General features: G+C 44.3%; 1 protein-coding gene across 1 annotated transcript in view; it reads right to left on the minus strand.

Moving 5' to 3' along the window:
• Positions 1–20,259, minus strand: part of LOC146200617 (COP9 signalosome complex subunit 9) — a 35,458-nt gene that overhangs the window by 14,776 nt on the left and 423 nt on the right. The window contains exon 2 of the mRNA XM_084592966.1: positions 13,825–13,897. Within this exon, the coding sequence (XP_084449092.1) occupies positions 13,825–13,897 (73 nt within the window). The remainder of the gene's footprint in view (positions 1–13,824; positions 13,898–20,259) is intronic.

Consider the following 20,259-nt stretch of genomic DNA (forward strand, 5'->3'; position numbering starts at 1 on the left):
AATAACAGATTTGGGCATCACTTTGGAAATGAAAATCATTTTTACTCCAGAAAGCATTGTGCTTAGCATACACCCCTGAAAACACCCTATTCCCGGGTAAACCTTTCTGATAGGCCAGTACCAAGACACTTAAAAGGTATACTTAGACAGAAAATCATTCAGAACTTTCAGCATTCTGCTACAGATGCCCAAGTCGGCTAGCCTCAGTTCGCTCCCCCTCTACCCTTGTTCAGTGCTCTTTCATACTGTGTAGCAATCTTTCTCTCATTCTACCCTAAGTCGGCTAGGTAGCGTAGTATCTCAAACCTCTAGGTTCTATCATAAGATTTCTATTACACATGATGCATCCCACGACATTCAGAGACGAGTGCCCGTGGTGCGGGAAGACCCCTACCCTGTACCACATAACATGGGAATGCAGCTCACATCAACTGCAAAAAATTGAAAACCCAAATGAAAGACAGTGGGAGGCTTTGCTGGCCAGCTCTGACCCGGAGGCTCAGCTCTACCTGGTCACAAGAGCTCGCAAACTGGCGAAAGCCAGTGGTGCCCTGGACTGGGGGCGCCAACCGCTCGTCAGCCTCGGTTGAAGAGGCGAAGAAAAAGATCTCCGAGCAATTAATAAAGTTCACTCACTCACTCACTCACTCTAAATCAAACAAAACAGCGAGACTGTACTGCTTGTGTATAAAAACTTCTTTGATTGTGTTTTCGGGGTGAACTATATGGTCTCTTGTTGAGCATGCTCTTCTAAAACCACACTAGTGGACAGATGTTCACGAGAATCGAGGGTAAACATTAGCTGATATTCAGAGTGCTTTCAAATAATTTGGCTAGACAGCTGGTGTGGGCAACAGGCCTACAAGTGTTTGGTGATGTTGGTGATTTTCCAGGTTTTAGGCAAGGTACTAGTATTATCACTTTCTTCCAAGACTCTGGGAGTTTTCCAACAATCCATATTTCGTTTAAAAAATTCAAAAGTGCTTATACTGAAGTTTCACTTAGGTAGGCAAGCATCTGATAATGTATTCCCTTGGGATCAGGCACAGAGTGTTTACCTGCAAACAGGACTGTTTTTGATTCTCGGATCTTAATTAAACTATTGCACCCTACATTTGCACTGCCACTTGTAGAAAGTTTTTGTCTTTCAGCTGTTCTTTTATATATTAAAAAAAGATTCTGCACAATATGAAGAACTTGAAACTGTGGAGAAATGTTCACCCAATATATTCACCTGCTCATTTATACTTGTTTGTAATTCTGAGGTGGTCAGAACAGGAAGTGTAAAGGGAGAGTAGCTGCCATTAACTCGGTGACCCCACTCCCATATTTCCTTGGATGTTATTGAGCTATTTATAGATGGCACATGTGGCAGGAAGATTTTTCAGCACCATGAAGATGTACCAATATTTAGCTCTTGCCTTTTTAAAAAAGTGTAAAGTTATCATATGTTGGGTACCTACAAAAGGCATCCCATGCTTTTTTTTTATCTCGCTGCTCTGCATTCCAGCGTGTGCCAGTATTTGTGATTCTGTCTTAACACTCAAAATGACTGAGGAATGGCAAGGTGTGCAGCAACGAGGATGCGGGCAGTGAGCATTTCATTCAGTTCATCGATGGTAAGGCTGTCCGAACAAATATTTTCTAAACAGGCTTTTTTTTTTTTAAATATTGCCCAGTCAGCTAGATACAACTTCCAGCGACCTGATTTACTTGGAATGATTGATGGTGCAGATGACAATTTGATTAATACTGGCAGATGATCAGTGCTACAGTATATATGAATTATCTAAAGCATCTCATTTAAAATCACTAAAAACCGAGGTTTGAGTAGTTTGTTTTCGGGCTGTAGTGCAGCACGAGCTGCTGCCACCAGGGGCACGGATGGTCCCGCTCCAGGCTCACTGTGTGTGGCATAGGCAGGTGCCAGAAGCTGCTGTGGTGATGTGCCCGGTAGCGCCAAAACAGCGTATGAAAGTTTCTGGAACAGCAAAACACATTCTCGCGCTTCTCAGAAAGTTTTCTTTTACTCTGACGGTTATAACTTTTTTTCTTATTTTCATACAGGGCTTGAGTGTGAGTATGCAGGATGGCTGCCCTCACCACAGGTGTGGTTGGATTTTGCATTAGTCATAGTTGTGTTCACAGGAAGAGCATTCGGTGCATATCATTTGACCCCGGCAGTTCTGTGAACTGTGGCCGAACCATTGACAATGGAAGCAAAATCGTGAATTTGAGATATAGTGCCTAAGCTGGAGTTTGAGGTAGCTGATTCTGCCAGTTCATCTCTCGTTAGGTTCTTTTCTCCTGGACAGAGCATGTGCGTTTTGCTTCACCATCTTTTTGTGCAAGCAACCAGATTCTGTTTGTGTGTTTTTTGTGGGGCTCCAGTATATATGTCTGTAATTCAGAAATAAATGCAAGTTGCTAGTCAGCATCTGTTTTGCATCCCTTGCCTGTTTCCACCATGGTTAAATGCTGCCTCAGGGGTATGATGTGATAGCAGCCTGTTGTGCTCTCTCATTACACACATACAAATTAGCATAAACTTTGTACTTCTGAGATACCATTTATTGCGAACGACCGTACAACATAAAAAAATGTTTATAAAATAAAGGGGTACTGCACAGATGCGATAGAATGTTCATACTTTCAGATGGCCACCGTAAGCTTTTTGTTTCTCCATCAAAGTGCATAAGATCAGCCAGTTCTAGTGAGAACAGATAGACAATTTATCTGCATCACTTGTTAGAATGAGTCCAAAGAGAAGACAGTTACATTAACGAGAGTCAAGCCCAATTTTAAATGTTCGGAATTCCCTAGGTACTCATCAGGGGACAGTTGGGTCTTTGAAAATTGTCAACCGCATTCAGTGACGAAACCCACTCCCAAAAACGTGGCACCATCACACTCTAGCAGCTCCTCCCATCGCTCCGTGGAACTGGAACGTTGTTTGGCACTGACTATGTATATATTCTCACAGTGATTCCAGAGCTGTTTCTCACCATCATAGATTCCAGTCTGCCGTCGGTCAGCTGTCAATCTTAACTCTGAACCGGAGAATCCAAATAGCCACATCTTTGCAAACTATCAATTTATGCTCCTCCATCTCCTAGTTGTACCGACATGCCTGTTGTTGCAGCTGCCATTCGTTAGGGCAAAGGTCAGCCAGCTGAGTCTCTTCATCATGAAGGAGGGGGCGGTAGGCCTCCAACAAGCACACGTGTGCACGACCAGAACACCACTCAGAATGGAACACCGACAAGAAAATGTATGCACCAGAACATACGCATCACTGAAACCAGCCATCACTGACATAAATCAGCCCTGCTGTCGCCAACGGTTTGAGTTGTACAGGGGGAGTTGAGCCCAACACCTCCCCAACAAACTGTGCTGCACAGTCTTCAAACTTGCTGCACACCACACAAGAGCTCAACGCGCTGTCACCATTTTGTTTCTTGACAAGCAACCCTTGGCTCCCTGCCGATGCAGCGATTAACAATGCCATACCATTCTCAAGCACAAGCTGTGAAAATTGACATCAGCCATTACCTGATTCTGTCATTAGTGACCAGAATCAACATAGCTTTGACATTTGTGCTTATAAGCCCCTTTTTGTGCTCCTCTATGATGTTACATTTCTGGAGAACCAGCGCTCACCTATTCAGCATCGTGCTTAGTGGCATGGTCAGAGTAAGCAATTTCAGGAGGGTGTAGTCAGTAATAACCTTGATTCACATTCCAAACTGCCAAGTGTCAAGCTTTCCCAGGGCCCAAATGACGGCATAGGCTTCTAACCCATCATGGCTCAGCCGAGCTTAATTTCTTGCTCTGGAGAGAAGTGGGTTGCTCTTTTCTTTCATCACCCAGATGTACTAGAGACGCTCCGACAGCACAATCGGAAGTATTAGAGGCCAGAATAAATTCTTTGTTCAGATCTGGCGCATTCAATGCAGCGGTTTTTGCCGAGCATCCTTTTAGCTTCGTGAAAACCTGCTCAGCATCCTAACCCCTATGGTACATTCTGAGGAACGTGTTTTCCTGCCAGGTACGCCAGTAGCAAGGCAACTTTTAAATGCTTGGTAATGTAATCCCGATAATAGTTGGCTAGCCCTAAATATCTACTCAGCTACCTTTTCGTCTGTGCTACAGGAATTTGTTCAATGGCTCTCGGCTTTTCTGGATCTGTATCCATGTTTTCCTGATCACACGATATAAAAATTGCATCTTTGTTTGAGTGAAATGGCACTTAGTTGCATTAACTGCATGCCTGCGGCAGTTAGCGAGGCCAGTACCTTGCTGAGTTGTTCCAGGTGCTTTTCCAAGTCTGCCAGATGCGCCCGGATATTGAGATACAGTTTGGTTTGGTTTATGGGGTTTAATGCCCCAAAGCGGCTCAGGCTATGAGAGGCGTCGTAGAGGAGGGCTCCAGAAATTTCAATCACCTGGGGTGCTTTAAAGGGCCACTGTCCAGGGAAGGCCCTTTTAAGCAAAGGAGCCCAGTGTTTCGATCAGGTACCGGAGATAGTCTGTGCAAAATGCTACAGTGACACGCACGCCGCAAAGCATCGAAAATACAATTCCAAAGCTCTCTCATGCTCTCCTCCGGGAAGCCAGCTTCCCCGTTTCCTGCGCTGGCCCGACGGGCCACAGCAATGACGTACGTACCGCGAACGATGTCCATTGGTCCGTCTCGATGACTGACGGGAGAAGGATGGGTGTCTACCGCTCGCAGCGCGCTTTTCCCTCGCCAAGGCCAGACTGAATCCAGCGGCGCGCGCTCCCTCGACCGTTTTTTTTTTTTTTCCGCGCTCGCGGAGAGCCACGCCCCACCTCCCGCCAAACGCGGAGGAGGAAGGGGAATTGGCATTGCGGAGGCTAGACGACCTCAGGCAGGAGAGTGAAAAACCTTTGCGAGGGAACGGAAGGAGAGAGGCATGACAGAATCGGGTGATTGCGTTGGCTGTAACTGCGTTATTAGTTATTCTTTTCAAAAACATTTTGCGGCCTTGTGTTCTAGGGGCGAAGTCTCACAGTCACTGGGGAAGAAAATATTTTCGACCGGAGGGTGGACAGTGGGCCTTTAACATGCACTGACATCGCACAGCTCAAGAATGCCTTGCTTTTCGCCTCCACCAAAAAGCAGTTGCCGTGGTTGGAATTAGATCCTGCACAGCGATTGAGCCCCCTAACCACTGCACCACTGCGGTGGGGCCATATTGAAATATACATATGCACACATATTCTTGATAAGGTACAAAGATCTAGATCACTTTCCCAATTTTTCAGCCTCAATGGCATAACCTCCCGAACATACTGTGCAGATGAGGTGACAAATGCTGTGCGTGAATCAACCTTTATATCCAATGGAACCTGCGAATACCCTTTTCCAGCAGGGTTATGTACTGGAGAATAAAGTTCAGAGGGCACGAGAAAGTAAATCTGTTTGAGCTCTTGATTTCCCTGGCTGATGTCACAACATGAGAGTCCGACTTTCAGACCATTAAGTCTAGTCTCTGGACACCAGGTAACAACAAAGCTATTGGCTTTGATTCCTGGTGATGCATCCTGGAAACTTTTGTCCCCAGTAGTACTTTGCCTAAGCTAAGCAGTAAATTAAATCACCTGGAAGGTTAACAGGAAGCTGTGAACCAGGAAGCTATCAGATAGATCAAACCCCATGACTTTAGTGCTTACATCTTTCTGTCAACTACTCTCCTTTCTTAGTGCCACTGACACCTTGTAAGGGTATCCACACTTCAGCTGCACCCATCTTTCAACTTGATCTTGTGCACTCCCAAGCAGCCACGGCTAGGTTTGTCACAGACCACTTATTAGTGATTACTGATCAATTCCTTTGCCTGCTTCTGCTATGCAAGGTCTAAACGGTTGAAGGCTTCAAGTTCCAGCTGCTCAACTAGTGCCATTGCATGTGACAGATCAAGAAGTTCTCCAAATTCCGAATCACCTTCAAGTATTATACCTAGTGCACCCAGCCTCACACTTTAAAGGTTCTAACCTTATTCCCATGCAAAAATCGGCATGTGCCATCACTCAGCCTAATCATATAGCTATATGGCTGCACTTTTGTAGCCACTGTTACCGGACCTTTCCAGTGAGCCCATTAGCTTCCCATTTCCTTCTCTCTCTGGTCAAAGAAGCTGACCACCCAAGGCAAATTGTTTGTGCTCCTCAAGTTAAGCCTCAAGGTAAACCTGCTTTGTCAGGTCACTGCTTCTAGCTGCTTCCCTACTTGCTTCGTCGCGGCCATTTCATAATTTTTCGAGACAGTATGCTGCTGGCACTGCCAATGAATCAGGAATCAATGATCCAGTCTCCTGACCCCATCTTTTGCAAAGGTGTCTGACGGCCCACTTCCATACATAAGCTCGAACGGTGATTTACCCACAATGGTATGTGGCACTTGTAGACAAGCCCAAAGCAGGAACGGCGCTATTCAATCCCACGCACGTCCCTACTCGCTTACAATGTGAAACAGCATTCTTTTAAAGGTGTCATTCCCAGTCCTTTACTTTGCGGATGACTGGGGATGGAGAATCAGGGAATTGCTCCCATTTTCTGAAGCATAGTTTGTGTCAAATCTGACGTGAAATTTACGTCCTGATCTGAGCATATGGTCTCTGGCATCCCCATCCTAGAAAATATCTGGATGAAAACATTCTAGGTAGCTGCAGCCGTCAGGGACCTAAAACAACTTCAGGCCATCTAATAAACAAGTAGACTCCACAGCGTGTAACGATGCCCCCTTGCTGACGCCGAGTCAAGCAGACCAATACAATCTATGTATAGACTTGGAATGGCACACTCAACTTGGCCAATATAGTTATAATTACTTTCTTGGAAGAAGGCAGCAGAGCAGGTAACAACACAAAGCGTAAGAGGCACACACACGCACACAAGGACAACGCTGCACTCACAACTATATTAACTAGAAACCGCACATCTTCCTTCACTTCACGTCTGCAGCCAACTTCTTCCTTGTCTTTAACATCCTGCCGGTTTGCGCAAAAATTCTACTTCCTTCTTCAACAAAACCACTGATGACATACTGACACATTGGTCTCCCAAGTCACAGATTGCATATGCTTCATAAATCTCCTTTGCTAACTTGTCCTTCATTCTTTTCATAACCTTAACATTGTGAAGGTCAGCCGGACATGTGTCAGTATGCCATCAGTGGTTTTGTTGAAGAAGGAAGTAGATTTTTTGCGCAAACCGGCACGATGTTAAAGACAAGGAAGAAGTTGGCTGCAGACGTGAAGTGAAGGAAGAAGATGTGCAGTTTCTAGTTATTATAGTTGTCAGTGCAGCGTTGTCCTTGTGAGCATGTGTGTGCCTCTTACGCTTTGTGTTGTTACCTGCTCTGCTGCCTTCTTCCAAGAGATGTGTGACCAACTAGCTCAGCGTTTGACTCTATTATAGTTATAATTTTGTTGTCTTGTTTTAACAAAAGGGCCCTTAGCCCCTAAGCTGGTACTAATGACCCAACTAACGATGTTTTCTAACCTCTCGGCCCATGTTCGGGCAATAAAATTGCATCTATATCTGCTGCAAGGCCTAGCGTTCTACTAAATGACCTGACCAAAGCTAATCATGTGCTCTCACTAGTACTTTCTGCAGTTTATGCGATGGCAATAACAATGTGTGCACAGAAGCTCCCTACTAGGCACTCCCAGTGATACAGTAGCTCATCCTGGATCATCATTTCATGTGTGCCAGCCCTGGCTCATTTCCAAGCCTCCTGCATCGCTAAGTCATTCTCTTTCGCCTCATAAAAGACTTGTTGTGCATTCTGGTTTTTCTTAGCTTCTTTGTCTGTTCCTGTGACTGCCAAGGATACACCTACCTGCTTATTTTTCTGTTCTGCCATCTCTTTTTCATCGCATTCAGTCTCTACTTCCAGAACAACCTCATTTAGAACCACCCTTCTTTCAAAAGTTTGCCTATAATCTGCGGGAATTATGAGTGCTTTATTCCGGCCAACAATTTGTCTGTCAGTGCACGTAGCAAAGTTGGTTATACCTAGTCGAACAAGACGAACAGCGCACTTTCTGTTGCTGTGAGAGACATGTAAGCTAGCTCAGTACTTACTTCATCCCCAAATGCTCCCCTCGGCTTATTTGGGAACCAGCTCCCTTATATTTCAGCACTAGCATCTGCTTGATAAATCATTTCAGCAATAGAATTAATAACAGCAGTAATTTTTCAACCCGAACTTTTCAATGCTACTGTTGTGAGGCAATTTGTAGCTGCTCTCTCTGTTTTACGCATGCTGAACTTATTCGCCGAAGGTATTTCATCAAAGGAGCATTGACTTCGGCTACCACGGTGCAATCTCCCCGCTTTTCTTGGCCTCTGTAGTCAGCCTTATCACCTGTCCCTTTCTGAGGGCAATCCATATTGAAGTGGTTTGGTGACTTCCATTAAAATCACCATCCTGTCCTTTTCATTACAGTAGAAGGTTTACTTTGACAATATGCTGCACCAGACAACTCTTTCTCATCCTCGCTCGACTTTTTTCGATAGTCTCCTAAACAAGTTGTTGATCCTGGCTTGCATCTCACGCTCTCACTGAATGTCTCCACCAGCTTAGCAACTTCGCTTGGAGAAAGGAAAGGAACTCCTTACTCTCATTAACAACTATGCAAGTCCTCGTCTCAGTTGCTAAGCACTCCTTAAACCTTTCTGCAACCATTATTTGCTTTAATTCTGTAAAAGTGGTAGTCTTCAAGGTTTTTGTAATGTATACGGAATACTTTCCTAGCCAGACAGCGAATTGGCCCCACGTCTCATTTGACTCCCTTGCCAACCCCACAAACATCCTTCCGTACTCAGCCACTGCCAATCCCAACCGATCTAAAATGCTTTGCTTCACTTTCTCACAGTCCTTCCTTTCTTGGGTTGTCGACACAGAAAGCAATCCCCTTACCCTTTCTTTCAACATGGGAAGACAAGCCTTGCTTACCGTGCAGATACATTATACGAATCAAGAGTTGCCTCCACATCCTCAAACCATCTCGGCACCAGGAATTCTAAACTGGGCATCGGTACTAGTACTGCCTTCAATAAGAACATATATTTTAGGCACCTGTCTTCCTCTGACTTATCCACAATTCTCCATTCTTAGCCTCCTCCTGCGACTGAGCGTGGTCTCGCAACTTCTGACTCTCCAGAATTAAACTCTGCTTTTCTTCCTATTTTCTGCCTCAGCAATTTTAAAAGCTCCAGCATTTTCGTGTGCTGATCTGACGCCGTTCCCGTCACTGGGCTACTCAGATTCCTTGCAACATCACTGGTCACTGCTAACTCTTGTAAGCTTTCATCCCCGTCAGACACCGCATATGCAGTGTTAACCTACGTCTCGCAAGTTGTATGGCATCGTAATGAACTGTGCCCGACAGGAAACCAAGAGGCACTCGCCTGACTTCTGAAGGGTCTCTCCATGATTCTCTCTTCTTCTACAAGTATGGAGGGACTAGCTTTGATACGCAGCTGGCTTCACAGTGATGTTCTCCAATCCGCCACCCATGCCACCGATCCTGTCTGCTGTCCACTGCTGCTGTTTTCATTCACTCATCATTGAAGAATGCTGCTGACTGCACCAGATAGGATAGGACATTTGTACTTCAGACGGTCTCCAATGTTTTTCATTTCTCCCCCAAAGTGCGGAATAAGATACAGCCGGTTGTAATCAGAAGAGACAGAGAAGACAGAGAATTAATTACCTATGTTAGAGTAAGTTAAGAGAGAAGAGAATCGCTTTGAAGAGGGTTTTCGAACCATATTTTAAGCGATCACATTTGTTGATGAAACCTGTACATAAAAAGGCAGTATCATCATATTCTCGCAGGTCCTCCCACAGCAATGGTGGCAGACTGATGCACTGTTTACTCATCGCTCTGTGGAATTAGAACATTGTTTGGCGCCGACTAAAGTGATATACAGTGGACGCGCGTTAAACGAAACCCGCATAAACGAAAACACCTCTTAAATGAAACAATTTAAAAAAAAGTAATTGGTTTCATACACAATCTGAGCAGAGTCGCGCTCGACAATCGAAACCCCATTTTGCTTGCAACTCGGATAAACAAAACCGAAACTGTGCATGAGTCGTCTTTGTTGATGTCGATATCCAGAATCCAATCCAATCCAGTACCTTGCATGCCTTGTTTTTTTGTTGTGTGGGCGCCATTTTGCTCTGTTCCGTGACTGTGTTTCGTGACTTCTTTCCGGCGTGTAGTATGGAAGAAGAAGCTGCTAGAAAGCGTCCCCATAATGCCTTGTCTTTAAAAGCTAAAATGAAAATTCTTGATGATGTGAGGTGTGCCAAGGAGTCGAAAACTGCTATTGCAAAAAGGCATGGCATCCCAAAGTGCACGCTTTCAAGGATTGTGAAGGATCGTGACAAGATTGAAAAAGCATACAACAGCGGCGCTTTCGCCCCCGATAGGAAAAGGATGCGTCTGGCCAAGCATGAGGACCTCGAGAAGGCACTTTTCCTGTGGTTTAAGTGTGCTCGAAGTTCCAATCTTCCAGTGACTGGGCCTATTTTGGAGGAGAAGGCAAGAGACATTGCACTGCAGATGGAAATTGAAGACTTCAAATTCAGCGATGGCTGGTTAAGTCGTTTCAAGAAGCGCCACGGCCTTGTTTTCCGCACAATAGCAGGTAAAAGTGCCGTGGTAGATAACGATGTTTGCTCTGACTGGCAGCAGCAAAAGCTTCAAGACCTACTTGCAATTTATGAGCTGAGCGACGTCTTCAACGTGGACGAAATGGAGCTTTTTTATAAGCTTCTGCCTAACAAGACTCTCAGCTTTAAAGGTGAGAGGTGCACGGGGGGTAAGCACAGTAAGGACCGTGTCACTGTTCTTGTGGGAGCGAACATGGACGGGTCCGAGAAGTTGAAGCTTCTCATTATCGGGAAAGCAAAGAAACCGCGAGTTTTTAAGGGTGTCAGAAACCTGCCGGTTTCATATGAAGCGAATACCAAGGCCTGGATGACGCAGGCCATTTTTGAAACCTGGCTGCGGCAGAGGGACGCAGAGTTTACTAGAAAAGGCAGAAAGGTCGTGTTTTTTGTTGACAATTACCCCGCACATGGTGAAGTGCGAGACCTGACTTCAATTCACCTGGAATTCCTTCCCGCAAACAAGACAGCCGTACTCCAGCCTATGGACCAGGGCGTGATTCGCAATGTTAAAGTGTTCTTCCGTCGCCACGTCCTGAAAAGGATGATGCTGTGTATGGACAGCGGCAAAGAGTACACCGTAGATCTCCTCTCTGCCATCCACATTTTGGCTCACTCGTGGGATGAAGTTACGGCAACAACAATTCAACGTTGCTTTCATCATGCGGGCTTTTCCAAAGCAGTGGCCGCTGACCAAGAAGAACCTGATGAAGTTGCTGAAGCACAAGCTGTTTTTAGTGTACTGGCTCCCAAGTGTGGCACTGTGACCATGGATGATTATGAAGCTATTGATGATGCTGTCACCTGCCGTGAGGACACCTTGACTGACATATTGAAGGAAGTCGACGAAGCCAACAATAATGACAGTGAACAGGAGACCGAACATCATAACGATCAAAGCTCTCCAGTGTCGACTAATGAGGCTAGCCAAGCAGTTCAAGTACTCCAGCAGTACTTTGAGTGAGAGGGCTGCTTGGAGCACACGTGCAGCCCAGCTAAGATGAATGCCTATTCAGTGAAGCAGCGGCATGCCAACTTGAAACAAACTACGTTGCACAGTTTCTTTGGGGGTCACAACCCTTAAACGAAACTGCCAATAAATGAAACAGATTTCCTTGTCCCCGTCGAGTTTTGATTAAAGGGAGTTCACTGTATTAGTCATACAGCCATTCCGAAGCGGTTTCTCACTATCCCAGATTCCAGTCTACTGTTGGTGAGTTGTTGGTCTTGGCTGAACTTTAGAATCCAAATGGCATGTTTTTGCCAACCACCAATTTATGCTCCTCTGCCTCCAGTAGCACTGCCACATTTAGGTTGCCCCAGTCACCGTCCCTCAGGGCAAACTTCAGCCAGCAATGCCCCTCAAACGAGAAGTCAAAGGCAACGGTTCGCCGGCAAGCACATATTTGCACAACCAAAACACCACTCAGAATGGAACATAGGCAAGCAAACGCATGTACTAGAGTACACTTATCACTCAGCCCTGCTGACACCAGCCGTTATTCAATCCTGCTGGCGCCAAATGTTTGGCTTGCAGAGTGGCAGTCGAGCACAACAGGATATGTCGCGTGCAGATTTTAGGGCCTCTGGCTCATGCTGCATAACGGAGCGAATGTATGCTGCTGGCCAAGCATTGCCGTAACAATGAAGAGTCCCAAAAACACAAAAGAAATGGAAACAGCCCTTTGGTTTCTGCTTCAAGGAAGGGACACTCAACCAGACACCTCAATTTGTGCTATCAAGCGATAAAAGCAGGAGGCCAAGATACCTAATCATTATAACAGCCCAATCAGCCACTTCCCCATTGCCAAAGTCATACTACATCCAAATTGGTTCATCCATTGCGAGGTTGACAGTAGCACAATAGCAGTCCACGAACACTCTGTCATGGCATCTTTTTTATTTTTTGAAGGCGTTCCTTAAAACGCAGAAAACAGTGTGCAGGAAGCAATAGGCAATTTCTGAAGGTGCTCCACAATTTTGCACATCCCACTGCAAGCCAATATACAAAAAGGTGAGAAGTTCAACATAATTATTCAGTACGCTATGAGGAAGTAAACAATAGCCTGAGATAGTCTAAGCTAGCGCCAACATCATGCATCCGGTTCAATTACGTTCGAAGTGCCTTTCATCTTATAAATCTTAGATCAAATTATGTGCTACCACCTGCATCTATAACATCAAACCTCAGAAAACCTCAGAAAACCTTGTTTAAGAATTTCGAGCAAAAACCTGAAACTTAGTTTTGTTCCACATTTCCGCTTAAACTATACAACATCTTCTAGAGAAACACCAGTGGAACAAACAGCTTTCCTGAAGATCACATAGAATGAGGACCATGAAATGCTATGTCAGTGCAAGCAGCGAGAATAAGAAGAGCAGTGCCAAAGCTCGAGCAGACACGTGCACTCCCCCTGTGGTCGCTTCTGTCAAACACTATACTGTCAGGATAGCACCTCGTACGATTATTTCCACTGCAAGGGCACTGTGTCTTCTCTCTTGACTGAGGTTGGTGTGGAGGCTATGTGCACAACTACCAGAACGTAGACCATGCTCGCACGCAGCCGGTTTCCGCTCGTTGCTCTCCACCATTGACACATTTTTAACTCTACGGGGGGCAGAGCTACAGCAAATCTTTAATAAGCAATTAAGCCAGTCCCAGCAATTATAATTCCACTCATAAGGTGCCCACTACCAGATGCCCATGTCTGTGCAACTCTGAAAAGACTTCAGCTTATCTCTATAGCCACATGTTTCTAATGTAACAGTAAAGTTTTCAATGCTAGGTTAATTGATCAGCATGTAAAGTAGTGGTATCAATATATGCTTATATGCTTTTCATCAAAAATGCACGCCTCAAATGCAACTGCACAATTTTCACGCAGCCAACCTTTCTCAAGCTAAGGCAACATCCAGAGCTGATTGTGAACATTAAAGCCTCAAACAAAACCACATGCTCAGGCATTGCTTTGATGCAACTGACAGTCATTAGCTTATACATAAACTGTTAATATAATGAAGAAATTAATTCTAGCAGTTGAGATGTTAATTATCATAGCTGAAAACCTTCAACGAAACACTTATAGCACAATCAGTGCTCTTCTGCCACATACCGTTGAAGAAATCTGCATGAACTGACTTTTCGTTTGCAGCCAGGTCCATCAGCAGACCACCGGAACCTCCAGCCTACAAAATAGATTTAAGAATTAATGGCGCATGAATGAAAATCTTCAGTCTAAAATGGGGCAAGTGGGCCTCACAAATGTCAGTTGGTTTTGTGTACTACGCAACAGACAGACCCCCTCAAAAGAAGACAGCAGAATAGGTCACGCAACAAATGCTAGTCAACTGTTTTTTTTTGTGTGCGTGTTTTTCTTTCTTTTTTTTTTTGCTCTGAGAAAACAGGCAATCTTAGTGTGATGTATGCGAAAAAAAAAACTTTTTTTGCCCACATATTGCAATATTTTCCATTCCTGCAGGCAGCATATCATAATGCAGCAAATATAATTCTCTTTTATTTAAATGGAAAAAAACTACATATTATAAAGAAAACATATTTCACTGCCACAATCTGAATGAATTGCACAAAAATGTACAAATATATTAAAGAGACCTAGGCACAAAATAGGACAATGAAAATTCTAGGATAAAGATTTTTGCAGTACTGCATCACAAATGAGTATGCAAAGTTACAGAATGCCTCATGCTAAAGTTTTCAGCCAGCAAAATAGAAAATGGAATCAGTTGTTAACATACAGGCCCTTTAGCTGCTATGCAATGCTGTGCTAAGGTAGGTCACAGGTCACTTAACAGGGCTCACCAGCTAAAAGGCAACTCAGATTTGAACTTTTCTGTTAACAGATGGCAGCGCTTAAGCACCACAAAAAGGAGGGAAGTTCTATTCCATGTCAAGGTGCCGCATATCCACGTTTCAGTGGATAAGAAGCCAAACCTGGTGGACCAGAGTGGGGGCCAGAGAATGGACCTTGTCTCCAATAGCACACCATTGTAGCGTTTCCCAGCTTGGGTCCCCTGTGCTGCCTCCCATCTTTCGCGAGAAAACTCCTTTACAATGGTATCATGAGGTTAGTTGCAGGCAGTACTCAGCAGTGTTGGTTTCGACTAGTGAGGCAGATAGGCGTGACAAATAAATGGCATTTCTATGCCAATTCAACACCTTGAGACTGAATTTGGAGCGAGAAGCGTGCTTTTTACTCGTGGCTTTTTACCATCTACAGGGGGTCTCAGCTAAGTTCAGCTATGTATTAAAAAAAAAATCATCTCAATTCTAGCTGAACAGGATTGCTTGCATATTGTTGGCAGCTATGTTGAGGACCTCAGGCAATATTGTGTTTATCAAATAACTGATTATTTCAAATAAATAAATTTTTGCAATCAATTCTGTTTACTTTAGACAAAAAAATGAAACTGGCAAGTTATAGGTGGTAGTGGTGAAAGACCCAGTAATGATATAGCTCTCGCATCATGGGCACAAAAGCCAACAAATGCTCATATCCTTCGCTTTCGTGACGGGCCCTTTCCACACCCACGATTAGGGTGCCAGGCGCTGCGCATTGAGTTACCCTTAGGCATGATAGATTGGTAGCACCAGGGGTATTAGCTGCTGCCTTTTTCACTTGTATCCTACTATACTGCACACTTGCACAGAGTGGGAAGAATGCTGTTCTCCCAAATGGATGGCTCTGTGAGTCTTTTGTGCTTTGGTGTGAACAATGGATATATCATGGGGTGGCGGGGGAGGGGTTCTTTCTGACTGTACCTTGCATCCCATTTCTTTTTGTTGGTTTCGGGGAAAAGATTGAGCAAGAAGTAAAAAAGAAAAAATGCTTTAGAAATGAAGCCCAAGCAAGCAAAAATGACAAAAAAAAGTGAAGTTCATCCAAGTTCTGATAAAAACATGTGCGCACAAACACAGACATAAAATAGGTTGGTGGTAGAGTGTATTATTGTCAAAACAGTTTGAAACCAGACGGAGCCACGACGCAAATTGGTAAATTCGGCGCGAGTTTCCAATCGTCATAAAAAAAATACAAACACAACTAGCAGAACCTTTAAAACGCTAACAATAGGTTCTATATGGATAAAAATTGCAGGTTAACAATCGGGAAAGAAAATTGAAGAAAACGTTGCGAACGAAATTTTGATATTTCGCCTCATTTTTTTACAAGACGGTAAGGAAGACCGACATAACTAAAAACGTAATTTTTAGGAATATTTACCTCCGATTATGAATAAAATCTGCCCACAACATTTCTTCTTATTCTCTAAAAAAATAAACGCTGCCACAAGCCCCATGAAAATTGAACCGCATTTAGACTCGCCAGAGCTTCTGTATTTTCTATGGACATTGGCATTAGTGAACCTTCTTAAAGCAAACTGCATCCACTACTCTGCTCCTACAACAGACTTGTTCAGAGCACGTCCGGTACTTTCAGAAGCCATGGGAGGCAGTGAACCTCCTTAGCAATGACCGAAACACAGTTGCCTATCTGTAACGATAAGGAACTGTTTGCAGCCCGGTGCAGCACGTCTGGCCACAATCACAGATTTCGCTGATGGCAGTCTGACGCCTGCTCTCTCTCTCCATGAGCTGCTGGAGGCACGAAAGAGATGGTGCCGACAATGCGAACCTACGGTGCTGTTGCGCCGCGTCATGTATCTTAGCCAACGAGGAGGCAGAGCAGGTTCGCAGCTGCAGCCAATGAAAGAGTAGCATGTATCGAATTTGCAGCGGTCACTGGGCAATGCTGTGCAAGTGCGTGTTACTCTGGACTGAGTAGCTGCGTGCTGCTCCCACACCCTCAAATTTGGACTCTCTCCCCTAGCGTCAGTCGCTCCTCGGCCTTCAAGGACAGCAGATGTGTATATGCGCGGTGTTCCCTCAACCTCGACTCCGAACCGCTCACCAGGCCGCTTGGTGAAAAGAACAACTGCAGATGGTATGGAGAGAGCTCGGGATGCAGCTACACCATGCTTTTGATTGGCGTCGGAACGGACGATGCCGGGCCGTTTGATACTCTGGCATAAACAGTGCTAGGCACCCATTTCAGATTTCATTAATTATACAAATCAGCTGTAATTTTTTTCAGGCAAAGCTATAGCTTGAATTCAGGAAGCAAAATGTAGTCATTTCTGAGCACAGGCAGTGTGATTGTTGTGTTCGCCAGTTTTGCCTCTTTTGACTGTGTTTGCTGTACCATAATATTGTTCATAAGTTTATAAATCCATCTATAGGAGGTCCCGATACAGCCTCGAGCTCTGGGACCTCCTTCTGTATTATTTATGGAATACCTGTTTTCATGAATAAACAAACTTCTTCAAAAAAAAAAAAACTGGAGGCATGTGGGAGAAGCCTTTGTCCTACAGTAGATGTAGCCAGGCTAATGACAATGCTAACGGTGGCCTCCCCAATTATAAAGTGCGCAAATGAGTGCAAGAGCTTCAGCTTGCCTGTTCTTCTGTAGTCGCTACACATTCTGACATGACACAGGCTGATTGTGTGCATTGCAGGAAAAAATGTGGCCGTATCTTAACAGCAGCAGCCCTAACTCTTACACACGCTTTCTTACTCTCAACCTCCCAATAAAACAGCATAACATCTAAAAGCAATGAGCCACCCGGCCAGCAAAAGAATTCACATGACACAGAGCTACCAGATTTGTCAAGATGCACTACTACATGCATTTGTCTGTTTTGCAATTTCCTTGATTGTACAAGCTGCATTCCTAAAAAAAAAACAACCCGTCTGCAACCTTGTAACACTGAACTTCAATTAAACTTGGTACTGCCACAGTACTCCCTTCAAAGTAGAGGCCCAAAGCTTACTGCATCAAGCAGGTCACATTGACAAAATTCTGCCGCTGGCAGGCCAGCAGCAGGAGAAAAGAGAGGAAAACAAAGTGGTTCAAGGAAAAAGTAAAAATGTAAGGTGGTAACGGACCCATATCTAACGGTACACAAACAAAAACTAAAACAAACAAAAAAAAATAAAGGAAAATCAAAGAAATATGCACAAGCCCTAGCAGAGCAGGTATTTTGTAGATAGAAAATTTTTTTCTCTTGCATCCAGTTTCCACGTCCTATCTTAAAAAGCTAGCACAGAAAAGTTGAACCAGACACCATGCATGGTCCCTCCTGCTAGGACCATACATGGTCCGCAGTATTTCAAATAAATAAATAAAAAATAATTTCAGACGATCAAAAAGAAAATAAGGGGGAAATGAGGGAGGCTTGCTAAAACAATGCCTGAAATACTTGAGAGCCAGCAAGACACATATTTGAGACCACTGCTTTACGCTTTAAAGCTGAATATTATCTGAATGAATTACCACCTAACATAACTAGGTATGGCAACAAGACCCCAACCTCAAAGCAGCTCAAAGTAATAAATGTGAGATTGTTTTTTATTAAACAGATTCTTTCTTATGCTAATTTGTTCCTATACTTCTAAAGAATGCAACAATCTTACAAATGAAATTGTATCTATTAGTGATACAAATAACTTTTGCAAAGTTTTAGCTTGCACTGTACAAGCACTACCAGTTTTGCATATACTAATTCATAACTAAGATATGTAAGTTTGGTAAGTTTGTAAGATTTGTAGGTTTTGTAAGTTCGTAAGATTTGTAGGTTTTGTATATAAAATTCATAGCTACGAATTCACAGCTAAGATTGTGTATATAGGATTGACTATTAATGTGCCCACACTATACATTGTTTACTCTATTTCTTTCTGCCCACTCCCCTCTGAAATGCCTGCATAGCCATAAGGGTAAAAATAGATAAATTGTAAAGATGAGCTCTCCCTTGCCAATCAAGACCTTTCGACTGAGTAGGCATTGGCCTTTATGGCCAGCTTCCCTACACTGCAGCCGGAAACCGCTCGGTCATTGTAGCGGTAGAACATCTCACCCGCTACGCCGAAACCGCTGCCCTGCCTGCTGCTACAGCACGTAATGTTGCCGCATTCATCTTATGCCACTTCATCTTTCATCACGGAGAGCCACAGGAACTGCTGAGCGATTGTGCTCGTGCATTTTTATCTGAAGTGGGTTCTGCAGCAATGTAACATCACTCATCGCACTACTACGGCCTACCACTCACAGACTAATGGTCCGACTGAAAGATTCAACTGAACCTTAGGTGACGTGTTGTCAATGTACATAGCTGCCGACCATTCCAACTGGGACACACTGCTACCCTTCGTCACATATGCATACAATACCGCTACGCAGACCACTACGGGATTCTCGCCATTTTTCCTATTATACGGACGTGAGCTATCTTCACCACTCGACACCATACTTCCTTACCAGCCTGATTCTTCTGAAGTCACCACCGTGTCGGAAGCCTCTAAGTACACTGAGGAGTGCCCGTTCGTTCACGTCTTCAGACCAGGGCCAACGAAAAAATTGTTTTGACGCTGCTCACACCGCCGACAGCTTTCTTCTGCAAGCCCGTGTTTGGCTACGTGTGCCTTTTACATCACTTGGCCTCTCCTCCAAGCTGCTGCCAAGATACCAAGGACCCTACCGCATCCTTGAGCGCACCTCACTCGTCAACTACATTATTGAGCCCGTCACGCCTTCGCTAGACTTTCAACGACGTGGACATGAGACCGTTCATGCCTCTTGGTTAAAACCCTACTATGAGCCATACGTATTGCTGTCCCCATAGTCGCCAGCATGGCTCCCTCTTCTCCTGGGGGGTGATAACATTATAATGAGTTTTATTGTAGGGCAAGCTCGCTTGCTAGGGCTAGGTCAAGGTAGGGGCTTGCACGTCCTGGCTCGAACAGCTGGTGCTCAGGTCTTGTACTGGCGCCAGACCATCTTCTTCTTTACAAAATAAATAAACGAGCAACCAATCTTTTTTTATTATTTTAGTGATGATGACATGCAAAATACAGAAAATTCATCTCTACTGGTAACATATACGCTCTTATTTTAACAGCCCAGTCTGGATTACATAAATCTCTGCAGTATAGATTCCTATGCTTTGAGAACTTTATGTTCGCATGTTGTTACACGAAAAGGATGACGCATGGTACCACAAGCATTGCTACAAACAGCTCGAGTTGAAGCTATTTGTAGCGACTTGTAGCTATCAACAACTTCATAAGAGTCCATGTCGATAGACCATGATCTCAACGAAAGTATGTTCTGTTCTTTCGCCAGCCTATTGCTGCATGCCCCAATGGAACTACGAAAGAAGCAATATCCTAATCACTTTGCCAAGCACAAAGAGACTCAAAGAAGACTCGCATCTCTCAATTGCAACCATGAAACCCAAGAGGACGCTAGTAAAGGCAGCAAACCATGCAAGAAAAGTAATTTTAGAAGACATGGAAACGTACTACGAGAACTCGTTGAGCTCACCACTAGTGGACGATGCTCCAATGAAGTTTTCCACAGAGAATAAAGTGACAGAAGCGGATGCCCTACCAAAGACGAATATATCTTGGAAACGGAAATAGCCACGATAACTATGCACTACTGCGAGTAAGCAAAAGAAGGCGATGCAGTCTG

Source organism: Amblyomma maculatum, chromosome 2 (genome assembly GCF_055883805.1).
Source record: "Amblyomma maculatum isolate TAMU_Amacu chromosome 2, ASM5588380v1, whole genome shotgun sequence".
NCBI lineage: Eukaryota > Metazoa > Arthropoda > Arachnida > Ixodida > Ixodidae > Amblyomma > Amblyomma maculatum.